The 22,825-nt window shown below is 42.1% G+C and overlaps 1 protein-coding gene across 13 annotated transcripts in view; it reads right to left on the bottom strand.

Annotated features, from left to right (window-relative positions):
• Trmt11 (tRNA methyltransferase 11 homolog) overlaps positions 1-22,368 on the bottom strand; it is a 196,279-nt gene extending 173,911 nt beyond the window's left edge. For 5 of the 13 annotated variants that reach the window (XM_033763216.1, XM_010625750.3, XM_019207694.2 and 2 more), the window contains exons 1-7: positions 22,248-22,368; positions 10,853-10,918; positions 9,874-9,947; positions 7,838-7,919; positions 7,657-7,749; positions 7,306-7,440; positions 5,975-6,131 (exon numbers count right to left, since the gene is read on the bottom strand). In XM_033763216.1, the coding sequence (XP_033619107.1) occupies positions 5,975-6,131; positions 7,306-7,440; positions 7,657-7,749; positions 7,838-7,919; positions 9,874-9,947; positions 10,853-10,918; positions 22,248-22,319 (679 nt within the window). In that variant the 5' untranslated portion in view covers positions 22,320-22,368. Of the gene's footprint in view, positions 1-5,974; positions 6,132-7,305; positions 7,441-7,656; positions 7,750-7,837; positions 7,920-9,873; positions 9,948-10,506; positions 10,628-10,852; positions 10,925-12,557; positions 12,616-22,247 lie in introns of those variants that run through there. The other 8 variants (XM_033763217.1, XM_019207698.1, XM_033763220.1 and 5 more) reach the window with 8 other exon arrangements.
• Positions 22,369-22,825: the final 457 nt, after the last annotated feature.

The following is a 22,825-nucleotide window of genomic DNA, read 5'->3' as shown; positions in this document are numbered from 1 at the left end:
CAGGAAAAAAAAAAAAAAAAAAAAAAAAAAACAAGCAAGAAAGAAAGAAAGGAGGGAAAGAGGAGGGAGGAGAGGGAGAGGGTAAAAGAAAAAAAAAAGAGAGACAAAGAGGAGGGGAAGGGAAGGGAGGAAGGAAGGAAAGAAAAGAAAAGAAAAATATAAATGCATCCCTCTCTAATTTGGATTACAGAAAGTTCTGCCTGGCAAAAAAATGATTACTAGCACAAGGACCTGCATATGACCCCTGGTAGCAAAAAAAAAAAAAATGACTACTAGGCAAAGTCAAAAAATACATGACACACTGAAGGAACGTAGAAGGGGGAGCTAATGTCTCTAACAGAGCACTTTTAAAAAGGGGGAAAAGATTAAAAATTCTGTAGAAAAACAAGCAGAAGACATGAAAGCCAATTCAAAAAGCTTATACAAAATACTTAACATACAGTAAGTTTTAGATGTCACTCACAATAAAAGGAATACAAATCAACCTTATACTGAAATACCACTTTCACCCAACAAACTGGCAAACCTTCAAAAGCCTGACAATATACTCTACCAGTAAGACTACGGGAGAACACACACACTTAAATCGCTGCCAGGAATTTAGCAGTATATTTCTGTTAATCCACCTCAAAATCCCCCCTTTGCTTTGAACACTGTTCTTGCCACTTTCTGAAGCACTTCTGGACCTCTTCTTTCATGTCTTTATTTGTACTCCTGTGTCTTGTTTAGATTTCAGGGCCATTTTGGCTTTGGGGAAGAGTCAGAAGTTGCACAGTGCCGGCTCTAGCGAACAAGGTGGATGAAAGCACACTGTCATGTTTACTTGACAGAAACTGCATTTGATCAGTGAGGGGCAAAAATAAAATATAGTGAATATTTTACAATGCTATTACAGTAAAGACACAAAATCTTCCCACTCTCTTTGAACACACTTCTCCCGTCATTGCTAGCAATGTGTTTTACCATAAGTTTTTTTATTTGAACATTCACAGTATCTTTCCATCATGCCTTGTATGTACACACTTTTCAACCCAGCAATCCTACTTGTAGGAATTTACCCTACAAGTACGCACACAACATTACAAAGGCATGTGTTCATAAGATTATTCATTGCAAGCATTATTTTTAACTACAAAATGTTACAAACTGCCAGTGTCTAAGTATAGAAGACTATTTGAAGAACTATTTGAATAATTTGTAGAATATCACTTTAAAAAAAAAAAGAAAACTATCTGAGACTGACAAGGCATAATTTCCAGGAAATACTGTGAAGTAACAAAAGCAAAGTTAAAACCATCTATACAATACGCTACCTTTTCTATTTTTAAAAAAAGTGAGAATAAGGAAATCAATTAATCACGGGAAAAGAAGCAGAGGACGAACCAACAGTGAAGGAGGGTAAGCCAGATAGAAGGGCTGTGAAAAAGTGAGAGTTCTCAGAACACACCTCGCGCGTTAGTTACTTTTCTCTCCTTCCTGGGACAAAATACCCAGCACCAAAGTTAGAAGGGAAAGGGTTCATTTGGCTTAGAGTTCCTAGCGGTTTCAGTCCAAAATTGGCCAACTCCAAGACAGGGAAGACAATCCGGCCTGGCAGGGGAGAAACAACATGGAGCACACAAGGCAGGAAAGGAAACAAGAACCTAACAGGTCTCCCTGCCCTTTTTATCTTACTCAGAGTCCTTGGGATGGGCACACTCACACCCTTAATCCTAGCGCCCTTGAGCCCAGCACTGCACCGTGAATGGATTCCAGCCTCACGCTCTAGACCCAGCCTGCGACGGCCGAGGCTTTGGGGGAGTCCAGACCCAGACCAGGACAGCTCTTCCAGTACTCTCACTCTGGAAGCAAGGTAACCACCTATACACTTAAAGGTAAGATGACATCAACCAACAGTGGCAGGGACGGGGATAGAAACCTAAACCTGAGGGCAACCTGAGGCAAATGAATCCAACTGAATTTTAAACGAAGGGGAACAAAAGAAGCAAGTCCAATAAGTGAATTCGCTGCTCCTTAGGCAGATGGAGAAATGAAAACATCTTGAACTATTTTTCTTTTAGTGGCATGCAAAAGCAATTGTGAAACTATATTACATGAATGGGCAAAAAGAAAATGTTTTGAATTTGATTAGGAACCAGGGTTTTTTTTCCCTGTGGTATGTAAAATATGAACTAGGTTGGAAAAAAAAGAATTTTGTGAGGATGAGCTGTAATATGTAATATATGCACAAATGTGGGATTTCCAAAACATGCCTTGTACAGGGACACACGTGTGCATGCACAGTATGTAGGAAGGCACACATGTACTTTACATGCATATTTACTACGTATATACATATGTACTACACAGAGACACAAATGTATTTCCTAGCTTATTCTACAAAAGGGTCTAAATCCTGAGCCCGGTCTCTAACACCATCAAGAAAAGCAGGTTCCTCGGAGAAATAACTGACACTAGGGGTTGGGCAGGTAGAAGATGAGCCCGAAATTAATAAAATAATCAAGAAGAAAAGATCACGTCAGAAAGATTCCATCTGAAAAGGCTGACAAATATGGGACAATATGAACAACAAAATAATTATAGAGAGACATGAAATAGAGCCCAGAGGGAAAAGGAACTCCCTAGTCCATACTACTAATGCCAGTTAAGTAAATATGGACAAGAGAAGAAACAGATCTTGGCTTACAGAAGAGCAAATGCTGGCCAGAGGGAAGGAGAGCTGGAGATGGAAACTCATCCATCTGCGAGCATCAGTGTAAAATCCCAGTTCAGACAAGAGCAGTATTAAAGCAGACTAAGACAGACAACCTCACAGAGAAGGCCGCTGTTCAGGGAGCAGAGTATTTAGTCTTAACCTGTCTCCCCACAGGGTGGTTGTTAACTACAAGAGAAAAAACAGCAATCACTAGCTATACAGTCAAAAAGCCAAATACCACATTAACCAGCTGATCAAAATTAATACTACTGGGCCGGGGATCTAGCTCAATGGTTCTGGCGCCTGTTTCACAAGCACACGGACCTGAGTCTGATCCCCAATGCCAAAAAAAAAAAAAATTAACACTACTAACAAGGGACAGAAAGCCATCAGAAATATCACAGATGCAGGGCCAGGGATTTAGCTCAGCGGTTCGGTGGCCTGCCTTGCAAGCTCAAGGAACCGAGTTCAATCCCCGGTACCAAAAAAGAAAAAAAAAAATCACAAATGCAGTAGATCAGCTGGGAATGTGCAGCCCAAATCTAGTCATGAGGAAGACCAAACAACCCAAAATGTGAAGAATACTCTAAACAGAGGAGGGATAATGTTCTTCCGAAGTACAAATTTCACAGCAGCGAAAGAAGGTGCTCGGGGGCGGGCAGTGTGGCTTAGTCGTAGAGCCCTTGCCTAGCATACACAAGACCCTGCGATCAATACCAGTGCTGTAAACATGAACGCGTGAATGGGAAGGAGAAGAGAGGGAGAGGGAGGAAGGGAGAAGAGGGACAGAGGGACAGAGAGAGCGGGGTTTCAGCTACGTTCCAAATCACTGACAATAAAATATAACACCTGACCCTGGGACAAAAGGAAAAGATACTACATCGTGAGGGCCAGGGAGTTAGCTCAGTGGTGCCACGCCTGCCTGGCAAGCGCAAGGTCTTGAGTTCGATTCCCAGGACAGACAAAGAAAGAGGGAGGAAGGGAGTGGGGAGGGAGGCAGGCAGGCCCGGGATGTGGCTCAGCGGCACAGCGTCTGCCTGGCAAGCACAAGGTCCTGACTTTGATCCCTGGTACAAAAAAAAACCCAAAACTATACAGAACTTAACTGCATCACTCAATAAATATTATATTGATACTCTATTAAATACTTTTTAAAATTGTACTGTGGCTATGTAACAAAATACATCCTTATTCTCAGAAGCAGACATTAAAGTACTCGAGGTGGGGAGGATTGTGATAGATGCAAATTTTAAAAGATGCAGAAAATAATATTTAATACAGAGATGTAAACAGAAGAAATAACGAAGCGGAGCCGCCCACTGGTTCGCCATAGAGCAGGGGAGGAGCCGTCCATGGCCTCGCCCTCCCCCAGGACTCAGCCTCCGGGCGGCTTGGATGTGAGCACCTGCCCGCCCCAACAGCCCAGGCCCCACCGGCCCTCAGAACTGAGCAGCAGCAAATGAGCCTCTCCGAGATGTGGAACCCGGATGCTGGAGCTCAGCAACTCGGGGAAGAGAGAAGGGGAAGATGGGTCCCCAGAAACAGAGCAGTGGACGCTGTGAGCTGCAGCAGCTGGTGAGCGACTCCAGACCAAATGTCTCCGGGGGAGGCCGACTGGCCAGACAGCATTTGGGGAAGGGGCCAGCGGAGGAATCTGGGACTCACAGCAACCTCAGATTGACTCCATCTAAGGGATCCCGGGGCCTGAGTGAGGCACAGCCTTGGGAGACGTCCAGGGTTAGGGAACCGAATGTAGGCAGGCAAATGGCACCAGGAGTGCTGTGGGTCCCAGCCTCACAGGCAGAAGCCAGGATCAGCCTTCAGTGGAGCTGGAAACACAGGCTTGCTGGATTACCCACCATCTGCCCTAATCTACTCAGGCCTGCTGGGATCATCCAACTCTGATGCTGGCGCTGGCTCTGCCTCCTTTGTCTACCAGGGACAGCAGAGATGCACCCTGAAGTGCATTTTTCTTTCTCTCTTTGCTTTTTCTTGCAATTTACAAGCATCAACACAGAAAACAAAATTTTTGTTTCTTTGTTCTGCTATCAGGGATCGAAATTGGGTTCTTGCACTTGTGAGGCAGGCGCTGGAACCACTGAGCTAAATGCCCAACCCAAGAAAACAAATTTTTAAAAATAGAAAATGAGAAGAAATGGAAGCAAGATGCAGGCCCACACCTCCAGTGTGCCCAAGCCAAATCCAAGGGCAGTGAAGTGGAAGAAATCAGAGGCCATCCACCAGAACCTTCGGAAACAGGAGCAGCAGAAGTAACAAAGCAGACGAATGAGGCTCTAGATAAAAACAAGCCAGAAAATAATTTCTCAGATAACTAAAAAGATGATGACCACAATGAAGGAAATGGTTCATGTATTTGGAGTAGATACAGACAAAAAAATAGAGGAGCTTAGGAAAATTATGGAAACTATAAATGGCCAATATAGGAAAGAAATGGGTTTAATGAAACAGACTCAAACAGATATCCAGGAGATTAAAACATCTACTGCAAGTATATGCACCAGAATCAACCATTGCGAGGACAGATCTAGAAGACAAGTTTGCAGTTAGCAATCACCAAAAGAAAGACTTCTTAAAAATACCAAGGGACCGAGGGCATAAAACCCTATTCACAGAAGTAATGGTGCAAAAAAAAAAAAAAGACAGTAAAATCTCTTCACAGAGTCTGTACTAAACAGAAAGCACTAGGAAGTTCACACTAAGTCCCTTAGGGGAACACCCCAACCAAGTAGACTGCTCAGGTCACAAACATGACCCTGAAGCCACTAACATTTAGTCATTTAACATATTTACACTTATTTATAAATCCCCACAAACCAAATCAAAGATCACATGATACATTAACTATTTTTCTCCATTCAAATATAAAATTATCTATTTAAAAACATTAAGACATTCTTTTTAAATTCTGTCATTCAAGTGCTACTTTTCCCAAGAGTTTTCAGATTTAAATAAATCATAGGGCTTTATAATTTCTACACTGTACATTACCACAGGGTTATTCTGCTATTAAAAATATGTACATAGATATACCCCCTGGTAATGACTTATTTGGAATATGATCCATAAAATTCTATCAATCATCTATAAAATGGCACAAGCATTCAATACTATAACACAGTATGCATTTGTCTCTTAGCTGCTAATAAAAATTAAAAGATCATTTGTCCACTTAATCTCTCTCCAAAAATATTGCCATGACATTCACTGCCACATCAAAGCAATATCGTTACACCAGCATTAACAGTTCAATAAAAATACCTGTTCCAACAAATGGGTCAAAGACCACATCGTTCTCCTTTACTTGTCCGTGGTTGGCCATGATGAAAGACAAGCCAGCATCCATGCTTGTATTTCCAATGAAGTGTCTCTTCTTGACACTGTATGACTGAATTAGCTCTCTCTGACCATCAGCGATCTAGAGCAGAGATAGTTTTCAAATTCATACCAACACACAGAACAGATCTGAGGTAATAATCCACAATAAAACCATAGCATCATGCTGATGGGAATTTTTTTTCTACTTACTATTGCTCCAAACTTATTCTTTTAAAATAGTGGGACTGAGGAAGTTATGCACAAATATAGTGCTTTTGAATCCCTTTCCATCTATTTTTTTCTTTTCAAACCAAATATTATTTAGACTGCATTACCATTATCCCAGGGACAGTGGTAAGTAAGCCTTCTCCATTTCTTTTCTCTAAATAACAGCAATCTAAATAGTAACAATCATGATTCTCAGCACCCGCTCATGCTAACAGCCTCGGGAAGTGGATGGGACAGCTGGACAACAGCTCCATTTCTTCGCACAATGAAGACTTAGGTTTGACACCTCCACAAATGAGATCTCTCAACTACCACAGTAGTCTGCCTAACCCTCCATTTTATTTTTAAAAAGCAGTCCACAGCCAGGTGTGATCTACCATTGTGAGGACAGATCTAGAAGACAAGTTTGCAGTTAGCAATCACCAAAAGAAAGACTCCTTAAAAACGCCAACGGAAGGCCAGGGATTTAGCTCAGTGGTTCCGGTGCCTGCCTCACAAGCACAAGGGCCTGCATTCAATCCCCAATACCAAATATCCAAAAAAACAAAAACACCAAGGGGCCTTGGTCTACACCTGTAATCCTTGCACTCCGGGCGGCTAAGGCAGGAGAATCAAAAGTTCAAAACCAGCCTGGGCTACTTAGCAAAGCACTGTCTCAAACTTTTAGAAAGGCTAGGGATGTAGCTCAGTACAAAGGCCCTAAATCAATACCCAGTACCACAAACATTTTTTTTTCAAAGCACTCCAGATATTCTGGCAAATCTTGTTGTAATTTCACCAGGGACATCTCTTTCTCCATAAATATACAAAACAAACCACAATTACATGCTCTTTGTTGATTTTAACCCATACAGCAGTAATGATTCTTCACCTGCTTTAAAGTTCTCCATATAAAGAGTCAAACACGAAGACAAGCATTCAGCTCCCGCTGGAGATCAAACTCAGAGCTCACGTGTGACAGGCAAGCACTCTGCCACTGGGCTGGCTATTCCTCCAACCCACACTTAGTTTTTAAAAAAACAAAACGAGACAGAATCCTTGCTCACCCATCTACCAAAATAAATATTATGGGGCTTTTCAGGGATGCAGTTTGGGTCCAAACCGTAGTCCTCCAGAACAGAGAATGTATGCTGAGGCTTCTTCAAATTCACTTTTCCTTCAAAAGGCAGAAATTCGAGTGCCTAAGAAATAAAAGGAATTCTAATGTGAGCTAAAACTTTACAAAGAAAGTACAATAGTTCTTATGTAACATAACACCTACCATGTAAAACCGGTGTCGGCGTTAAGACAAACCATGAAAAGTGCATGGCACAGTGAGGTGTAAAGGGGCACCCAAAGCCAGTCTCATCAGCAACACACGAGACCACAACAAGCCCAACAGGGATAAACTCACTTACATCTATTCGTTTCACTTTTTCTTCTTGTGTCAAGGTTTTATTAAATGTGTGGATTTGTATTTTATACGTAGAGTCTGGGTGCAGAAATGGAACCTAAAAAAAGAAGTAGATAGGTTGTTTAAGCTTTGTAATTCTGCAGAATCGGCACACATCCTGGAAGAAATTTCATGTCACTACGCACCATCTTCTCCACAGGGTAATTTTTAAGAGAACTGTACAGCTCCTCGGTAGATTTCCCATGCCCCCAGAGTTCAAATATAGACCTAGGAGACAAAGGACCGGTACCGTCCTTAGTGAAGAACTTAGCTCACACGGTAACACTTAACAGTTATTTCACTAACTTTTCATGCCTGAGCCACTAAAACAAGTATTGCTTTTTTTCCCCCCTTAAACTATAAACGAAAAGTTGTATCCTGGAAACAGAGATGACTTAGGTCCCAACACACAAAGAGGGTGAACCTCACACCGCTGAAGGGGACCGAGCCCAGGGCTCCCACAGAGCCTGCTGCCTGCTCCATCACTGCTCCCCTGGACCAGGTGGACTGATGCAGCACATTACCCAGAAAGGTTGTAGAAAACCCAGGGTCTTCACTGTGAAACACAGGGACCCAATTCAAATGCTACTGTTGAAAGTCAGCTACTACTGGGTAACCTTTATTAACTGTTACGCCAATGTTACATTCTAACAAGGAAGGCACCTGGGAGTTTGCTACATTTTTCACTCTTTTTGTGTTTTGCTCAAAATACTTCATGCTAAAAATAAACTACAGTTCGATCTCTATTCTACCACAAAAACTTCTGAATTTAAGTTACTTTTCAGTTTAGGCCAGGGATGGCGAACCTTTTACAGCTTTCCATGATACAAACAGCCCGTTGCAGCAGGATGCTCCAGGTTACGGGTTTATTTTAATCCTGTAAAATGAGGCTACAAATACCACCCTTTAAAAAATGAATGCTTCCTTTCTTTCTATTGATTTATACAGTAAAGACCTCTACAAAATTACCCTTACTGAGCCTACCGTAGGCACTTAAGTTACACATCGCCAAAGCAAATTATACAGAATAAAAACAACTGAAAATTTATTATAAAATATTATTGCAATGTACAAGTACTGATTTTGCCATTCATTAAATATATACATCTGAAGATATGAGTTTAAAAATATATATAAATTTTTAGTACTCCAGTAGCTACTTTAACCCTAACAAACTTTGGCTAATTCAAACACCTCTTCAAGCTGTAAGTTTTAACATAAGGTACAACAGTAATTATTCAAATGATATTTTTTAGTAATGTTCTGGTTTCTAGTCATTTTTATTTAATAAACAATATCCATTAACATGTTTCAGCTCAAAAGATTGGACTTCAGGCTGCAGGTTGATTTAGGGCTACATCTCAACAGTACAAATTTAACTAAATATGTGGCCAATTCAAAAAAATAGCAATAACAGTACTATAAAGCACTGTTAAATATGTTAACAAATTTAGATATACTTACTTGCCTTCTTACAAAACTGTGTACATAAATTCTTATTTGCACTGCAAACAAAAATATACGGAGTTCTAAAGAAAATGTAATTCCACAGAAAAGAAAGTTTTCAATCATCTGCCAAAATGTTCAGGAAAAAAAAAACCAACTGAGATACAGAAAAATGCATGCATCAAAAAAAATTTTTTTTTAGGGCAGGGGATTTAGTTCAGTGGTGCCCGTAGCTGCCTTGAAAGCTTAAGGTCCTGAGTTCGATCCCCAGTATGGGTAGAGGAGAGATTTCTTTTTTTTAAGAAAAAAATGAAAGAAAAGGAAAGTGGTCAATGATTAAATCTAGGATAAACAATGAAGAACGTCAATAATTTACACCAAGATAGATATTAGAACCCATTTCATAGCAATGCCCACATTTTGGCACCTCACTCTACCACATTTTGGGGTTTTCAGTTACAATTAAATGTGAGTTCAATCCTATATGCAAATATAGCACTTACATACCATGCTATACTTTTCTGTTTAATATGAAACCTTTGAAAAATTATTCTAAACAGAAATTTTTTCTACATTCCGTCGCTGTTTGACCCTCGTCAGCAAGTCAACTTTTCCTGTCGCCCGGCACCACCCAGTGGTAGATGCTCGTAACTGCATGCTACACCAGCACCCTCTGCACCCATCTGCCCTTTACAGATAAAAATCCGAAGAGAGACAGGGAGAAAGGTTTTCTTACTTGGCACACACCGTCCGTTTCATTAATTTTCTTGCAATATCTTCAGAGGGGATGCTAAGAATCCAAAACGGAGACTGAAAGAAATAGCAAAACCCCTTTACCTCTGAGTGGCTATAGGCTGGGTATGCTTTGATTCAAAGATCAAAGGGGAAAATCCTAACTGCTGCCTTCATAAAGAATCCGTACTCTGATCCTAACCAAAATTAAATCACTCGTAGGAATAATTAAATTATTTTCATAGGTTACTTTTTAGCGCTACACAGTGCAATGTAAGAACATTTTCATACTGACCTCACAAATGAAAATATCAGTAAATTAAATTTAAATCTACTTAACTTTAAGGTAAATTTGGTATCTGCCATTATGTAACTTGCCTGAAAGAATTAGTGCATATTACACCACAGAACATAATATTGGAATTTTTATCTTTTCCAAGCATTCCTTATAATACATTAGCTATTTTATGTTTAACTTCTAAGTAATGTATCTCCTATGTTACTAAATGCTGTCTCATTTTCTGGGTCGCTGTGGCCACCTGCCAGGTGGGTGAAGGACGCTGTAACAATGCTCCAAAATCACTAGTACATCCCAGCAGGAGCCTGAAATTCTGCCAAGTTCCAACTGGAAACACACCTCACTAAAGGAAGGTTCTTTCCGTGATGGTGTGATTGCTGAGCTGGACTAAAACAGCTGGAGCTGGAGCTCAGTGGTAGAGCGCTGGCCTAGCATGTGTAATGCTCTTCAATTTCCACTGCTGCAAAAAAGTAAATGAATAAAAGAAAACTGGAAGTAAATTTAGGTCATTTTCCAAAGCCACAGTTTTGTTTTTGTTTTTTCCCAAAGTATCCTTTTCATTTAACTGCCTCTGGAAACAGAAACAAGTCATCACACAGACAGAAACTTAAGCATTTCAGTTCTCTTCAAATCCAGTGTTTTATCTGTAGGTATTCTACAGATGGTCAGGTAAAATTCATCTTACCTTTCCATAACTTTCCTGACTGCTGGTGAACTGACCGCCAAAAAGCGAAAGCAAAGACTTTATTTCCTGTTTTGAAAATATTATAGAGAGAATACGTTTTAAACAGGGAACTCGCAATTTTACTAAGAGAAACAGGTCTGATATGATTAAAAAAGAAAATCAAGTAAGCTGAGGTCTACTTCAGGCATTTGAGTCTCAAAATAGACAACTACAACTCAGGGTTCTGAACAGCTTCTACAGTCACAACCGTGGGTTATAATCCTGACAAAGTTGAGCTAACAAGAGGAGCGTCTGGGAGACATGATTAAAAAGGCGATGTCCTGATTTTGAAAAGAAGAAAATCAATTACAGAGACTTTCCAGATTAGCAAACCTAAAAACTGATTTTAAAAAATAAAATGAATAACTAAAAGGATGATTTGAAGATATTTAAAAAGAAATTAGTGAGAACCACTATAGATTCATTAATCACAAGAACATTAAGTTAACCATCTTCATAACTGTACCACTAAGAACACAACACATATTTAAATATATCATGGATGCAAAAGTTAAAATCTGATGTGAGTTCGAGACCAGCCTAGGCTCCATAGTGAGTTCCAGGTCAGTCTCAACTACATAGTGAGACCCTGTCTCAAAACACCAAAATAAATAAATAAATAAACAAAAAACTGATGTGTATATTCTTTGAAGTAAACACTTTGCATTGATAAACCCAAGATAATTATACGAATTTTATGATTTGTACCACTAACAAACTGTCTCCTTCCCTATAAAGCAAGCAGAATACCAACACCACCAAGTTCCAACTCCGGGATCAAGAGGTATGAGAGGTTTGAGAAACTAATGCCGTTTCTATTTTTCCTTTATCTATGCACCAAATCATGTCTTCTATGAGAAGGGGCTGGACAGAGCTTTCTAATATGTTACTCTGTGACATAACTAACAAATCTGAACAGGAGACACTGTAAGAATTACAAATCAAATGAGTAAAATCTGGCTTTCATTTGCAGATCTTCCATCCACCGCTATGTGATTTTTTTACACAAAACTGAACTCCTGGGGCTCTCAGTTCCATTATATGCAAAACAGCACCATAGCTAACTTAGGCTGCTATTGAGGAAAGCAAAACGATGACAACCCCAACACAAGTTCGGTGTTTCAAGAAGTTAAGTGAGACTGGCAGAATTGCAATACTCAACAGAAAAACACGAAGCTGCAGGGGAGGTAGGTACCTTATCTTGCCTGACGTTTGTGGCTATGTTACAGCACGCTGCGAAATCAGCTTTGCATTTAGAACGTCCAAAGTTAAAATATCACTTGATGCTAACATGAAAATCAGCTGCTTCTGGAATAAACCATTAAAAACTAGCAACAGGCTAAAACATACATGTCTTAAGAGTGGCGGTGGGGGGGCGGTATTCATAGTATCCATTAGCTCCAATGCCCAAAATTTAGGCAATCAGGTAAAACTGTGAGTGACTGTGATAAGCCAAGTTCTAAATTTACAGTTAAAATATGTTTAAAATCAAACTACTTGAAAAGAATCAAAACACGAGATTTTCTCTCGTGGCAAATTCACTTTGCAATTGAGAATCTTTCTGCATTGGGAACAAAAAGGAATTACATACTGCACTGCATATAAAAATGCGGCATGATGGGGAGTGATCCATTAATTCATACAAGCGATTATTTTTGCTACTCACTGTTTCAGAACCATTTTCTTCAGAACCAGCAATGAAATCCCGGTTTCTGACCAGCACCCTTAGTATAATAAGACAAATGACACCCGAAGTCAGCCTGATTAACTATCAGAGGGAAAACTGAGCCACACTTACACCCTAACCTTTCACTTTCACCTATCAAGGCAGCTACTTGCCTTACAGCTTTCTTGCTAGGAGATAAGTAAGCCCACAAGTGTAGAAGATCATTTGTCTTCCAGGAAGAGATCCTGCTTCACTCTACTCAGTGTTTATAAAACAACTACTGTGTGCAACCACTGAGCTAGGGAAAGCTAAAGATCTTTATTCTCCAGAGCTAAAGGTCTAGAGGAATTAACAAAACATTTAACCCCACAACTGAAATGCGACGTGCTCTTAAAGAGGTAAAAGCAAGAAAGTGTTACAGTCCCGGGGAGAAAACGATAACTTCGTTTTAGAAGGGAGGAGTCATGGAAGTTGACTCAATCCTGGAAAACAGGAAGCAACTAAATCAAAATGGCAGTGGATAATGTTTCCGTTTTTGCCTGTTCTGGGAAGAGGAAAGCTGGAAGGCACAGGTGGGACACAAGAATTACCCAACAGGAAAGGACAGAAATTCCCAGAGGAGCTACTTTTCCCCTAAGGTACTCAGCCATTTTCAAAAGTAGTTTGAGGACAACAGTCCACAGGCACCGTCATGGAGCCAGATGGGTGAGGAGAGGGCAGACACTCCGTGTTTCATGACCAAGCTCCCTTCTTGCAGTCAGCTTGGTAAATGACTTGGCTCCTAAATGCAGAATTGAATATAGCGTGTACATCACAAGATTCAGAGCAAAGAAATGGTCGCCGGAAACTCCAACCTGATGACTTTACTTCTATTTGCATAACTGTTACATGCAGTATGTAGTGTATGAGAGAACATAAAACCACAGTGCCATAACAGTACAGTCAGTAAACATTGCAGCACTGTCTATACAAGGTGCACCACACCAAAAGTCACGGAGGCTCTACAAACAAGGTATTCGGGAGCGTACCAAAAAAATGACACGTGGTAAGTTCAACCAGGGGATCCTAAGATGGAACCGTGTGCCTTGGTTATAAGTCCACACAGTCATTAACCTGGAATATGTAGGGCCACCCAGAGGGAGGAAAGGAAACCTGACAAACCACCCATGGTCTGCGGTTCCCCTCTCCCGAGCGATGGAGAACCTTTTAGAGCTTTCCGTGGTAAAGAGCTACCGGCTGTGGCACTCGTGCCCTGGGTTCGCCACCACTGACTGCTAGGAGCATGTGGGAACCAGAACAGAAGCAGCATAACACCAGGACCTGAGCTGGAGTGACCCCGCACTGCCAGCGCCACTGCGCTCCTTCTTCTTCATGATCAAGCGCAATGCCCGAGGCCTCAATAATTTTCAATGTAACATCCGGCACATGCTTAAAAGGAACCCAGCAGCACATGAAAAACAGAAACAATAGAAAGATTCACAGGACCACTCTATCGGCCACATACTTACTTTAACAAATCTATGCTCCCTATGGTGAAGGGAAGACAGAAACCGTCCCCTAGCAGATGATAAAAAGCTACCAAAGGGAATTGTACGCCATTTAAAATAATGAAATATAAAGCTAAAAGACATGGGTGGGCAGCCTTAAATGAATGATGATTAAATCAGCCTTACTAAAGAGTACAGGGAGCAAAGAGGAAAGCAAGAAAGTGGGGGGAGGGCGTCCCTCAGGAATGACAGAGGCTGTGCAGTCCATTTCGGCGGCACTGACGGACGGATGGAGGGATGGGGAGAGATGGCGCGAGACAGCAAAGGAGAAGACCACGCTGGGACGGGCACTGTACACCAGGCTGCGCAACAAGGAAGGTGTGAGGCAGAGCTGAGTCCACAGAAGATGAAACTGGCACCCAGGTGGGACACTGACAGGAAAGCAAGAGGAAGAACAGATAAAATCAATTAACAGAGAGCTGTTCTTGAAATCGGAGTCTAACCACCCCACCCTCCTTCCCAAAGCGCTCACCCTCCTTAGCCTCTCTCCAGTTCCATCCTGGTGTCCTATAACTACCACCTCTGTCTGTTAGTCCAGTTATCTTTCTTTTTTTTTGGTATGGGGATGGAACTCAGGACCTTGTGTTTGCAAAGCAAGTGGCGGAAGCACTGAGCTAAATTCCTGGCCCCAGAGTTATCTTCCTAAAACACTATCCTGTCCCTTACTCTTTTAAAAAAAAGTCAATGGGCCGGGCATGGTGGCTCAGGCCTGTAATCCCAGCACTGGGGAGACTGAGTCAGGAGGATCACTGTGGTCGAGAGCAGCCTGGGCTACCTAGTGAGTTCCAGGTCAGTCAACTACATAGTGAGACCCTGTCTCAAAAAACCAAAAAAAAAAAAAAAAAAAAAAAAAAAAAGAAAAGGGACAAAAAAAAAATGTCAATGGCACCACTAAAATAAAAAGTAAAACCCCAGAATAGCTTCAAAACACTCCAAGACATGGGTTCTACCCACCCACTGCCATCACCCTCCCTCGCCCGGACTTCAAAATCATAACCAATTGTGCCCCTGTCTTCACATTTGCTCTGTCTCTCAGAGAAGTGGTTCTTGCAGTCCTCTTCACTGACACAGCACCATCTTTATCAAGTATGACCTCACTAAAATATTCAGGATTCCTTCCTCATGAAACTCAAAAGATGAATATTGAATTGCAGTATTCCTTTATAACTCCTAAGGCCAATGAGTTGAGTGCTAATTAAGAAAACCACAGTCTTGGCCCATTTATAATACAGGATCTCCAGTTTCAGCTGCTTTTCAGCCTCGATCTAACACCTGTGCTCTTTTATGCCCAACTCTTTGTACTGCGCATGCCAGTGCTCTCAATGACTATTGGGGGGTGTTTGGTTTTTGGTTTTTTGTTGTTGTGGTTGTTGTTGAGTTTTTTTTGTACCAGGGATCGAACTCAGGACCTTGTGCTTGTGAGGCAGGCGGCAGCACCACTGAGCTAAATCCCCGGCCCGCCATGACTATTTAAATGGTTACTCTTTTTTTCAATTTCTCCATTCATCTGCCTTCCATCTCTTAAAAACTGATCTTAACTCACTCATTACCTAGCAAACAGGCCTCAAGGCGATGGCCATGATAATTCTGCTTTGCCCAATGTCCTCTCCTACTGGAAGGTGAAAACCTCCTGCTGTGCTCTCCCTTCCATCTCCCTCTAGCCTGTGAACACTCCAGCTTAATCCTCCCTAGGGCAGTCTTGTCTTGAACCTACATCCCCCTCGAACTATTTTTCAACTCTCTTCCCCCTCCTTATGCTCGAATTAAGAGCAATCTACTCTGTTTCCCTCTGCTCATTTTCCAACAACTACTAAATCAAGCTCCTCCCACTACAACTCTTCATGACAGCTCTTGCAAAAATCACTAACCAATTACTTTCTAATAAGAGTGTCAATGAACATTTCTTCGTTCATATGGCTTTATTTTTTATCTCTTACTGTTTTTCTTTTATCTCTTTTCTTATATGTCTGCAATACCTAATAATTAAATTCATCTTGGGGAACTGGCACAACCCCTCCCCCAACTCTTACCTCTCTCTCCTTTCCTAGATCCCTTTCACATCTCCACAGAGTCTACCTCCCTATTTCCTGCCATCTCTCTTTCATTTTGCTCTTTAAATATTTATATTTGTGAACTCTCATATTAGAGAAACCATGAAATATTTAACCTTCTGTGTCTGATTTATTTCACTATTACAGTCTCATGATCCATTTTCCTACAAATGACTCAAAATTATCCTTCTTTAGAGCTGAGTAGTACTCCACATTTTCTTTATCCATTCATCTGTTGATGGACACATTAGGCTGCTAGAACTTAGCTGTGAGTTGTGCTGCTATGTCCAAACATGGGAATGCATGTATCATTGTAATATAATGAGTTTAACTCCTTCAGGAAGATACCCAGAAGAGTTATAGCTGGGAGTCAAATGGAATTTCTACTTTTAGTTTTTGCATGAATCTCTACACTGAACAGTTTTTCATTCTTTCTGAAGCAAAACAACAAATGCATTCAACATTACCAACTTATCCTGCTTCCTAAAGCTTTACCCTCCTGGTTTCTGTGGCCTTACACCCTTGTCCGACGCCTGCCTATTTTATCTACAGTCTCCTTTCTAACTTTACTTCATTGCAGTGCTTCTGAGCATCAGTACACGGCTCAGCACTGCTGGACCCTGTGCTTTCAGTAACTTCGTCCTCCTCGTGGTTTTCATATGCAGAAAACTCCCAGGTGTTCAGCACCAGTCCCAACAGCTCGACCATGCTCAGTGAGTCCTGCATACCCAGTGCCCCCTGGTCATCTCCACTTGTTACTCAAGCACCTCAAGTTCAGTATCATCAAAACTGAAATCTTAACATCTGCCTGTGTTCTCCATTTTAAATGGAGATGCTAACTATTACATCCACCCACGCAGTCCTCTTTGACTGGTCCTCTTCCCTCCACCACCAAGTCTTGATGACCTTCTCACCCAAGTGCTTTCTCCCATCCTCTAACTGCTTGCCCTAGGTCAGCCCTTCTTAACCAATTCGCAAGGCTATACTAACAGGCTCCTAACTGGTCTCTGACTCTAACCCTTCCCCCACATCTCTGTCAAAATGATGGGGAGCTCCAGGGGGGAACCTCTCCCTGGTGAGGGGCACAGAACCATGCATATCAAATAGGTGACTATACAGGGTTTTTGAAGTTACAGAGATCAGACAATTGTAGATCCCTTCAGTTCAAAACATAATATTATAGTGGGCAGAAATGGATCAGAAAAAAGTAACTTTTTTTATGCAATTCAGTTTGTTCTCAATGATGAGTTTACTCACCTTCATCCAGAACAGTGATTGGCTTTACTGCATGAGGTTAATGGTCCTAGTGTTATTTCTGCTTTTTTGGAAATTATTTTTCACAATTCAGACAGCTATCAATTGATAAAGAGGAAGTTTCACTTCAAAGATTTGCCAAAACAGATCAGTACTTCTTAAATAAGAAGATGGTCACAAAAAATGATGTGATGAACCTCCTCGAAAGTGCCGGTTTTGCCTGGGATTTAGCTCAGTGGTTCCGCCGCCTGCCCTGCAAGTGCAAGGTCCCGAGTTTGATCCCTGGTACTAAAAAAAATTTTTAAAGTACTGGTTTTTCTCGAAGCAATCCTTATCATATTGTTAAACAAAGAAAGATCAATCAAATGACAACAGCACCAGATTCTCAGAGACTAAAGCTATTAAGAGAAATAGCTGATACTAGAGTATATGATGAATGAAAAAAGAATGCACCTCTTTAATGAAAGAAACAGAGGGCAAATGTGAAAAAAACCAACAAGTTGTTGAAATACATTGAAGACAGATTACGTACATTAGAGGAAGAAAAGGAAGAGCTGGCTCAGTATCAGAGGTGGATAGGATGAGATGAGCCCTGGAATACACCATTTATAATCAGGAACTCAATGAGACTTGTGCTAAACTTGATGAGCTTTCTGCTAAGTGAGAAACTAGTGGAGAAAAATCCAGACAGCTAAGAGATGCCCAGTAAGATGCAAGAGATAAGATGGAGCGCATTGGCTGCCAAGTTAGAAAATTAAAAACAAAGATTTCTGCAATGAAATAAGAAAAAGAACAGTTCAGTGCTGGAAGACAAGAGCAAATTAAGCAGAGAACCAAGTTGGAGCTTAAAGCCAAGGATTCACAAGATGAGTTGGTAGGCAACGGTGAACAAAGGAAACGTTTACTGAAGGAGAGGCAGAAGCTGCTTGAAAAAATTGAAGAAAAGCCGGAGGAACTGGCAGGAAGAGAACCTAAATTCAACAGTGTAAAAGAAAAAGAAGAGTGAGGAGCTGCTAGACTGGCTCAAGCTACCCAGGAAAGAACAGATCTTTATGCAACGCAGGGTCATGGAAGCCAGTTTACATCAAAAGAAGACAGGGATAAATGGATTAAAAAAGAACTCAAGTCTTTGATCAGGCTAGAAATGACAAGAAAAGACAGACTGTGGCCAAACATAAGGATTTGGAAGACACGGAGGCAAATAAGGAGAAAAATTTGGAGCAATATAATAAACTGGATCAGGATCTTAATGAGGTCAAAGCTCGAGCAGAAGAACTGAACAGAAAACACCAGGAAGTGAAAAATAAGAAAGATGATTTACAAAGTGCAAGAAATCACCTGTGGAGAGAAGAGCATGCAAAGCAGCGAGCACCTGCTGCTAAAAGAGAAGATCTTGAGAAGCAGCAGCAACTTCTTAGAGCGGCAACAGGAAAGGCTATTTTACATGGAATAGACAAGCACTAGACCACTTTCATCGAAAAGGAATAAACCAGGCTGTCCAAAACAGCTATCGTGGCACTGTGATGAGAAACTGTGAATGTGCATCCACTTCTACACTGCGTGCCAAGTCGCTGCTGGGAACAGGTTATTTTATCACATTGTTGATTCAGATGAAGCCAGCACTAAGATTTTAATGGAGTTTAATAAAATGAATCTTCCTGGAGAGGTCACTTTTCTGCCTCTTAACAAGTTAGATGTCAGGGACACAGCCTATCCCAAAACCCAATGATGCTATCCCGATGATTTGTAAATTGAGACACAATCCCAGATTTGACAAAGCTTCCAAGCATGTCTTTGGAAAAACACGAATTTGTCGTAGCATAGAGGTTTCAACCCAACGGGCCCCTACTCTCACGGTGGACTGCATTACTTTGGAAGGTGACCAAGTCAGTCATCAGGGTGCTCTTACTGGAGGTTATTACAGCATGAGAAAGTCTCGACTTCAATTACAAAAAGATGTTAGAAAAAGCAGAAGAGCACGGGGGGCTTGAAGCAAAGCCTAATGAAAATCCGCGCAGAAATACTGAAAGGATTATTTATGAAACTGATCCATTGAGGAACCCAATGCAGCAGACTGAGGCTCAGCAGAGGAAATTTAAAGCATTCAGAGACAGCATATTGTCAGAAATGAAGATGCTGAAAGAGAAGAGGCAGTAGTCTGAGAAAACCTTTATGCTTCAGCGACACAGCTTACAAAGTTTGGAAGCACTTTTGTGTGCTAGGTAGTCCACCAGAGAAGCACTGAAAGCAGAACTGGGAATGGATCTGCTCTCTCAACTTAGTCTGCAAGATCAGAGAAGAGCAGATGCACTGAATGATGAAAGTTGTCAACTGCAGCAGGAAAACAGCTGCTAAATCAAAGAATTAAATTGGAAGGTATTATCACTCAAGTAGAGACCCACCTCAATGAGAATCTGAGAAAATGCTTGGACCAAGCAAAACAAGAACTGAACGAACTGAGAGAGACAGAAGCATGTACTGTTCTCACTGCCACAACACCATGAAGCCACTGACAAAAGAGTAAAAGATACTATGGCACGATAAGAAGATTTGGGCAATTCCACTGATAAAACAGAAGCCGCAATTAAGGATCTTCAAAAGGGTATGGAGCATTGGGAAATTATGGAAAAAGAACACATGGATGCTATAAATCATGAGACAAAAGAACTGGAAAAGATGACAAATCGACAAGGCATGCTGTTGAAGAAGAAAGAAGAATGTATGAAGAGAATTCGAGAACTTGGATCACTTCCCCAGGAAGCATCTGAAAAGTGCCAGACACTGAGCCTCAAACAGTTGTTTCGAAAACTGGAACAGTGCAACGCAGAATTAAAGAAGTACAGCCATGTTAACAAAAAGCTCTGGATCAGTTTGTAAATTTCTCTGAGCAGAAAGAAAAGTTAATAAAGCGACAAGAAGAGCTTGATGGGGGTACAAATCGATCATGGAACTGCTGAGCGTACTTGAACTTTGAAAATGGGAAGCTATTCAGTTAACTTTCAAGTAGGTATCCAAGAACTTCAGTGAAGTGTTCCAGAAGTTGGTACCTGGCGGGAAAGCTACTTTGGTGATGAAGAAAGGAGATGTGGAGGGCATCCGTCTCAGGATGAAGGAGAAGGCGGTGGTGAAAGTGAGGGGGGTTCTGGGTCACAGAGCAGTGTCCCGTGAGTTGACCAGAGTTGGAACTGGGGTGTCACTTACAGGAAAACAAGGTGAGATGAGAGAAATGCAGCAGCTGTCAGGTGCACAGAGATCCTTGGTGGCCCTTGCGCTGGTATTTGCTATTCAGAAATGTGACCCTGCCCCCTTTTACTAGTTTGATGATCCTGACCAAACTGGATACTCAACACAGAAAGGCAGTGTCAGATACGATTATGGAACTTGCTGTACATCCTCAGTTTATTACAACTACCGTTAGGCCTGAGCCACCTGCGTCAACTGACAAACTCGATGGTGTAAAGTTCAGAAATGAGGTTAGTCAGGTAGATGGCCAAACTTTGTGGAAGACGGTACTACACACGGTTAATCAGAGAAGACTGCTGCACAGTAATGTGGCTTTCATACCCAGGAAGTGTACATTTAAACCTAAATCTTTGGTCATTATTAACAATTTTCAGACTTTGGAGTACACATTCTTTTCTACTTGTCGTTGTATTTTGTATTCTGTGTAAAGTTATATTTCTACTTAGAGTTTAAGAACTTTTATTTCTCACACAGCATTTTGTACAGTGTCTTACTCCTACTTTAAATCCTTTGGAACATTCTAAATATTCTTTCCTTAATTTTATCAGTTTATTGCCTCTTTTTGTATAGCTTCCATTAAATAATCAGTTTTATGGGGAAAAAAAGTGATGGGGAGACACACTCTGCCACTTCTTTGCTTAAAAGTCTTCAATGAATTCCAAGTCTGGGATATTCAGGGATTCTACTTTCTGCCGCACCTACCTCTCCTGTTTTCTCCTCACTGCTCTGACATACCTTGTGGTCCAGCAACAACAAACAGCTTGTAATTCTAGTGTTGGGTCAGTTTACCCTGTAGCTGAAGTGTCACCCTCCCAAAAACCAGCATCTCCAACCCACAGGGTCCCCTCCATATCTCCCTGTGCATCTTCACCACTGCACCTCCAGGACTTATTCTCGAACTCTGTGCTCCGGGATCTGCTCAGCCCTCAGTAAAAGCGGCTTGAGGGCAGAGGATGTGTCCTCCACCCACATTACACACTCCACACGCCTCTGTGTACAGATCAAACTCTTTTCCTGACTTCTCCGTCGTCTGCTCTCACCATCAACCCCTCCCCTCCCGAGCCACGCCTGGACACTTGGAGCAAGCATTTCAGGTGCACTCCTGTTGGAGATGCCCATCCTCTGAGTCTGCTCAGCCCTCAGTAAAAGCGGCTTGAGGGCAGAGGCTGTGTCCTCCACCCACATTACACACTCCACACGCCTCTGTGTACAGATCAAACTCTTTTCCTGACTTCTCCGTCGTCTGCTCTCACCATCAACCCCTCCCCTCCCGAGCCACGCCTGGACACTTGGAGCAAGCATTTCAGGTGCACTCCTGTTGGAGATGCCCATCCTCTCTGCTGGAATCTCCTAATCTAATCTGGACACTTGCAGAGAATGAACGCGCTCAGCAAAGCCGAAGGAATGCATCGGGGACTTCTCTCTCACAGCCGTCCGCCAAGCTCAACCCCCAGCCCAAGGATCTGGGTCACATATCCACCCGGACCAGCACAGATCCCGAATTGCTGCACGCTCTGCAGTGCAGATCGCTCGACCCAAAGCCACCCCTACCCGCCGTCCCCTCCCAGGGACACCGCGGAGATCGCTGCGCTCACCGGCAGGCGGAATTCCAGGTGCTCCTGCGCCATGAGCAGCAGGTACCTGTTCAGGTTGCAGGACAGCGCCATTGCAGCAGCTCTCTCTGCGCCTGCGCCACCTCGCGGACCCGCCCCCTTCTCACATCAAGGAGCAGCTTCAGGGAGCCTGAGCCTGAAGCACCGGAAGCGGAAGCTTGGCCAGGCTCGCGCTATTCCGGCATCCCCCGCGCCTGGAGCCGGAACTGGGGCTGATGAAGGAACTCGCCTTTCTGCTGTGGTTTCCAGGCGCCAGAGGCTGTTCTCCTGGCCAGGGGCTGTTGTGGCGCTGTGGTCTCCAGGCGCCAGGTTCAGTGCACTTCCCACCATCCTCCTATCTGGAACGTACTTCCAGCCTCTCTCTGCATCCTCAGATCCTTCATCAAAATGACTGGATAAATTGGAGTCCTTTGTAGGAAACTGGATGCACCTTGAAACCATAATGAAATAAATCACAAGCCTAAATATCGCATGGTTTCTATATAGAAGAAACCTAAAGTATAAATAATTTAAAAAGCAAAGTAAAAGATAGATAATAGGGAACCGGGGGCATAGAACTT

The sequence above is a fragment of the Fukomys damarensis genome, unplaced genomic scaffold, assembly GCF_012274545.1.
Source record: "Fukomys damarensis isolate Sample0158 unplaced genomic scaffold, DMR_v1.0_HiC HiC_scaffold_14, whole genome shotgun sequence".
Taxonomy (NCBI): Eukaryota; Metazoa; Chordata; class Mammalia; order Rodentia; family Bathyergidae; genus Fukomys; species Fukomys damarensis.
The sequence above is the reverse complement of the archived record's forward strand: the minus strand, read 5'-3'. Positions and strand labels throughout refer to the sequence as shown.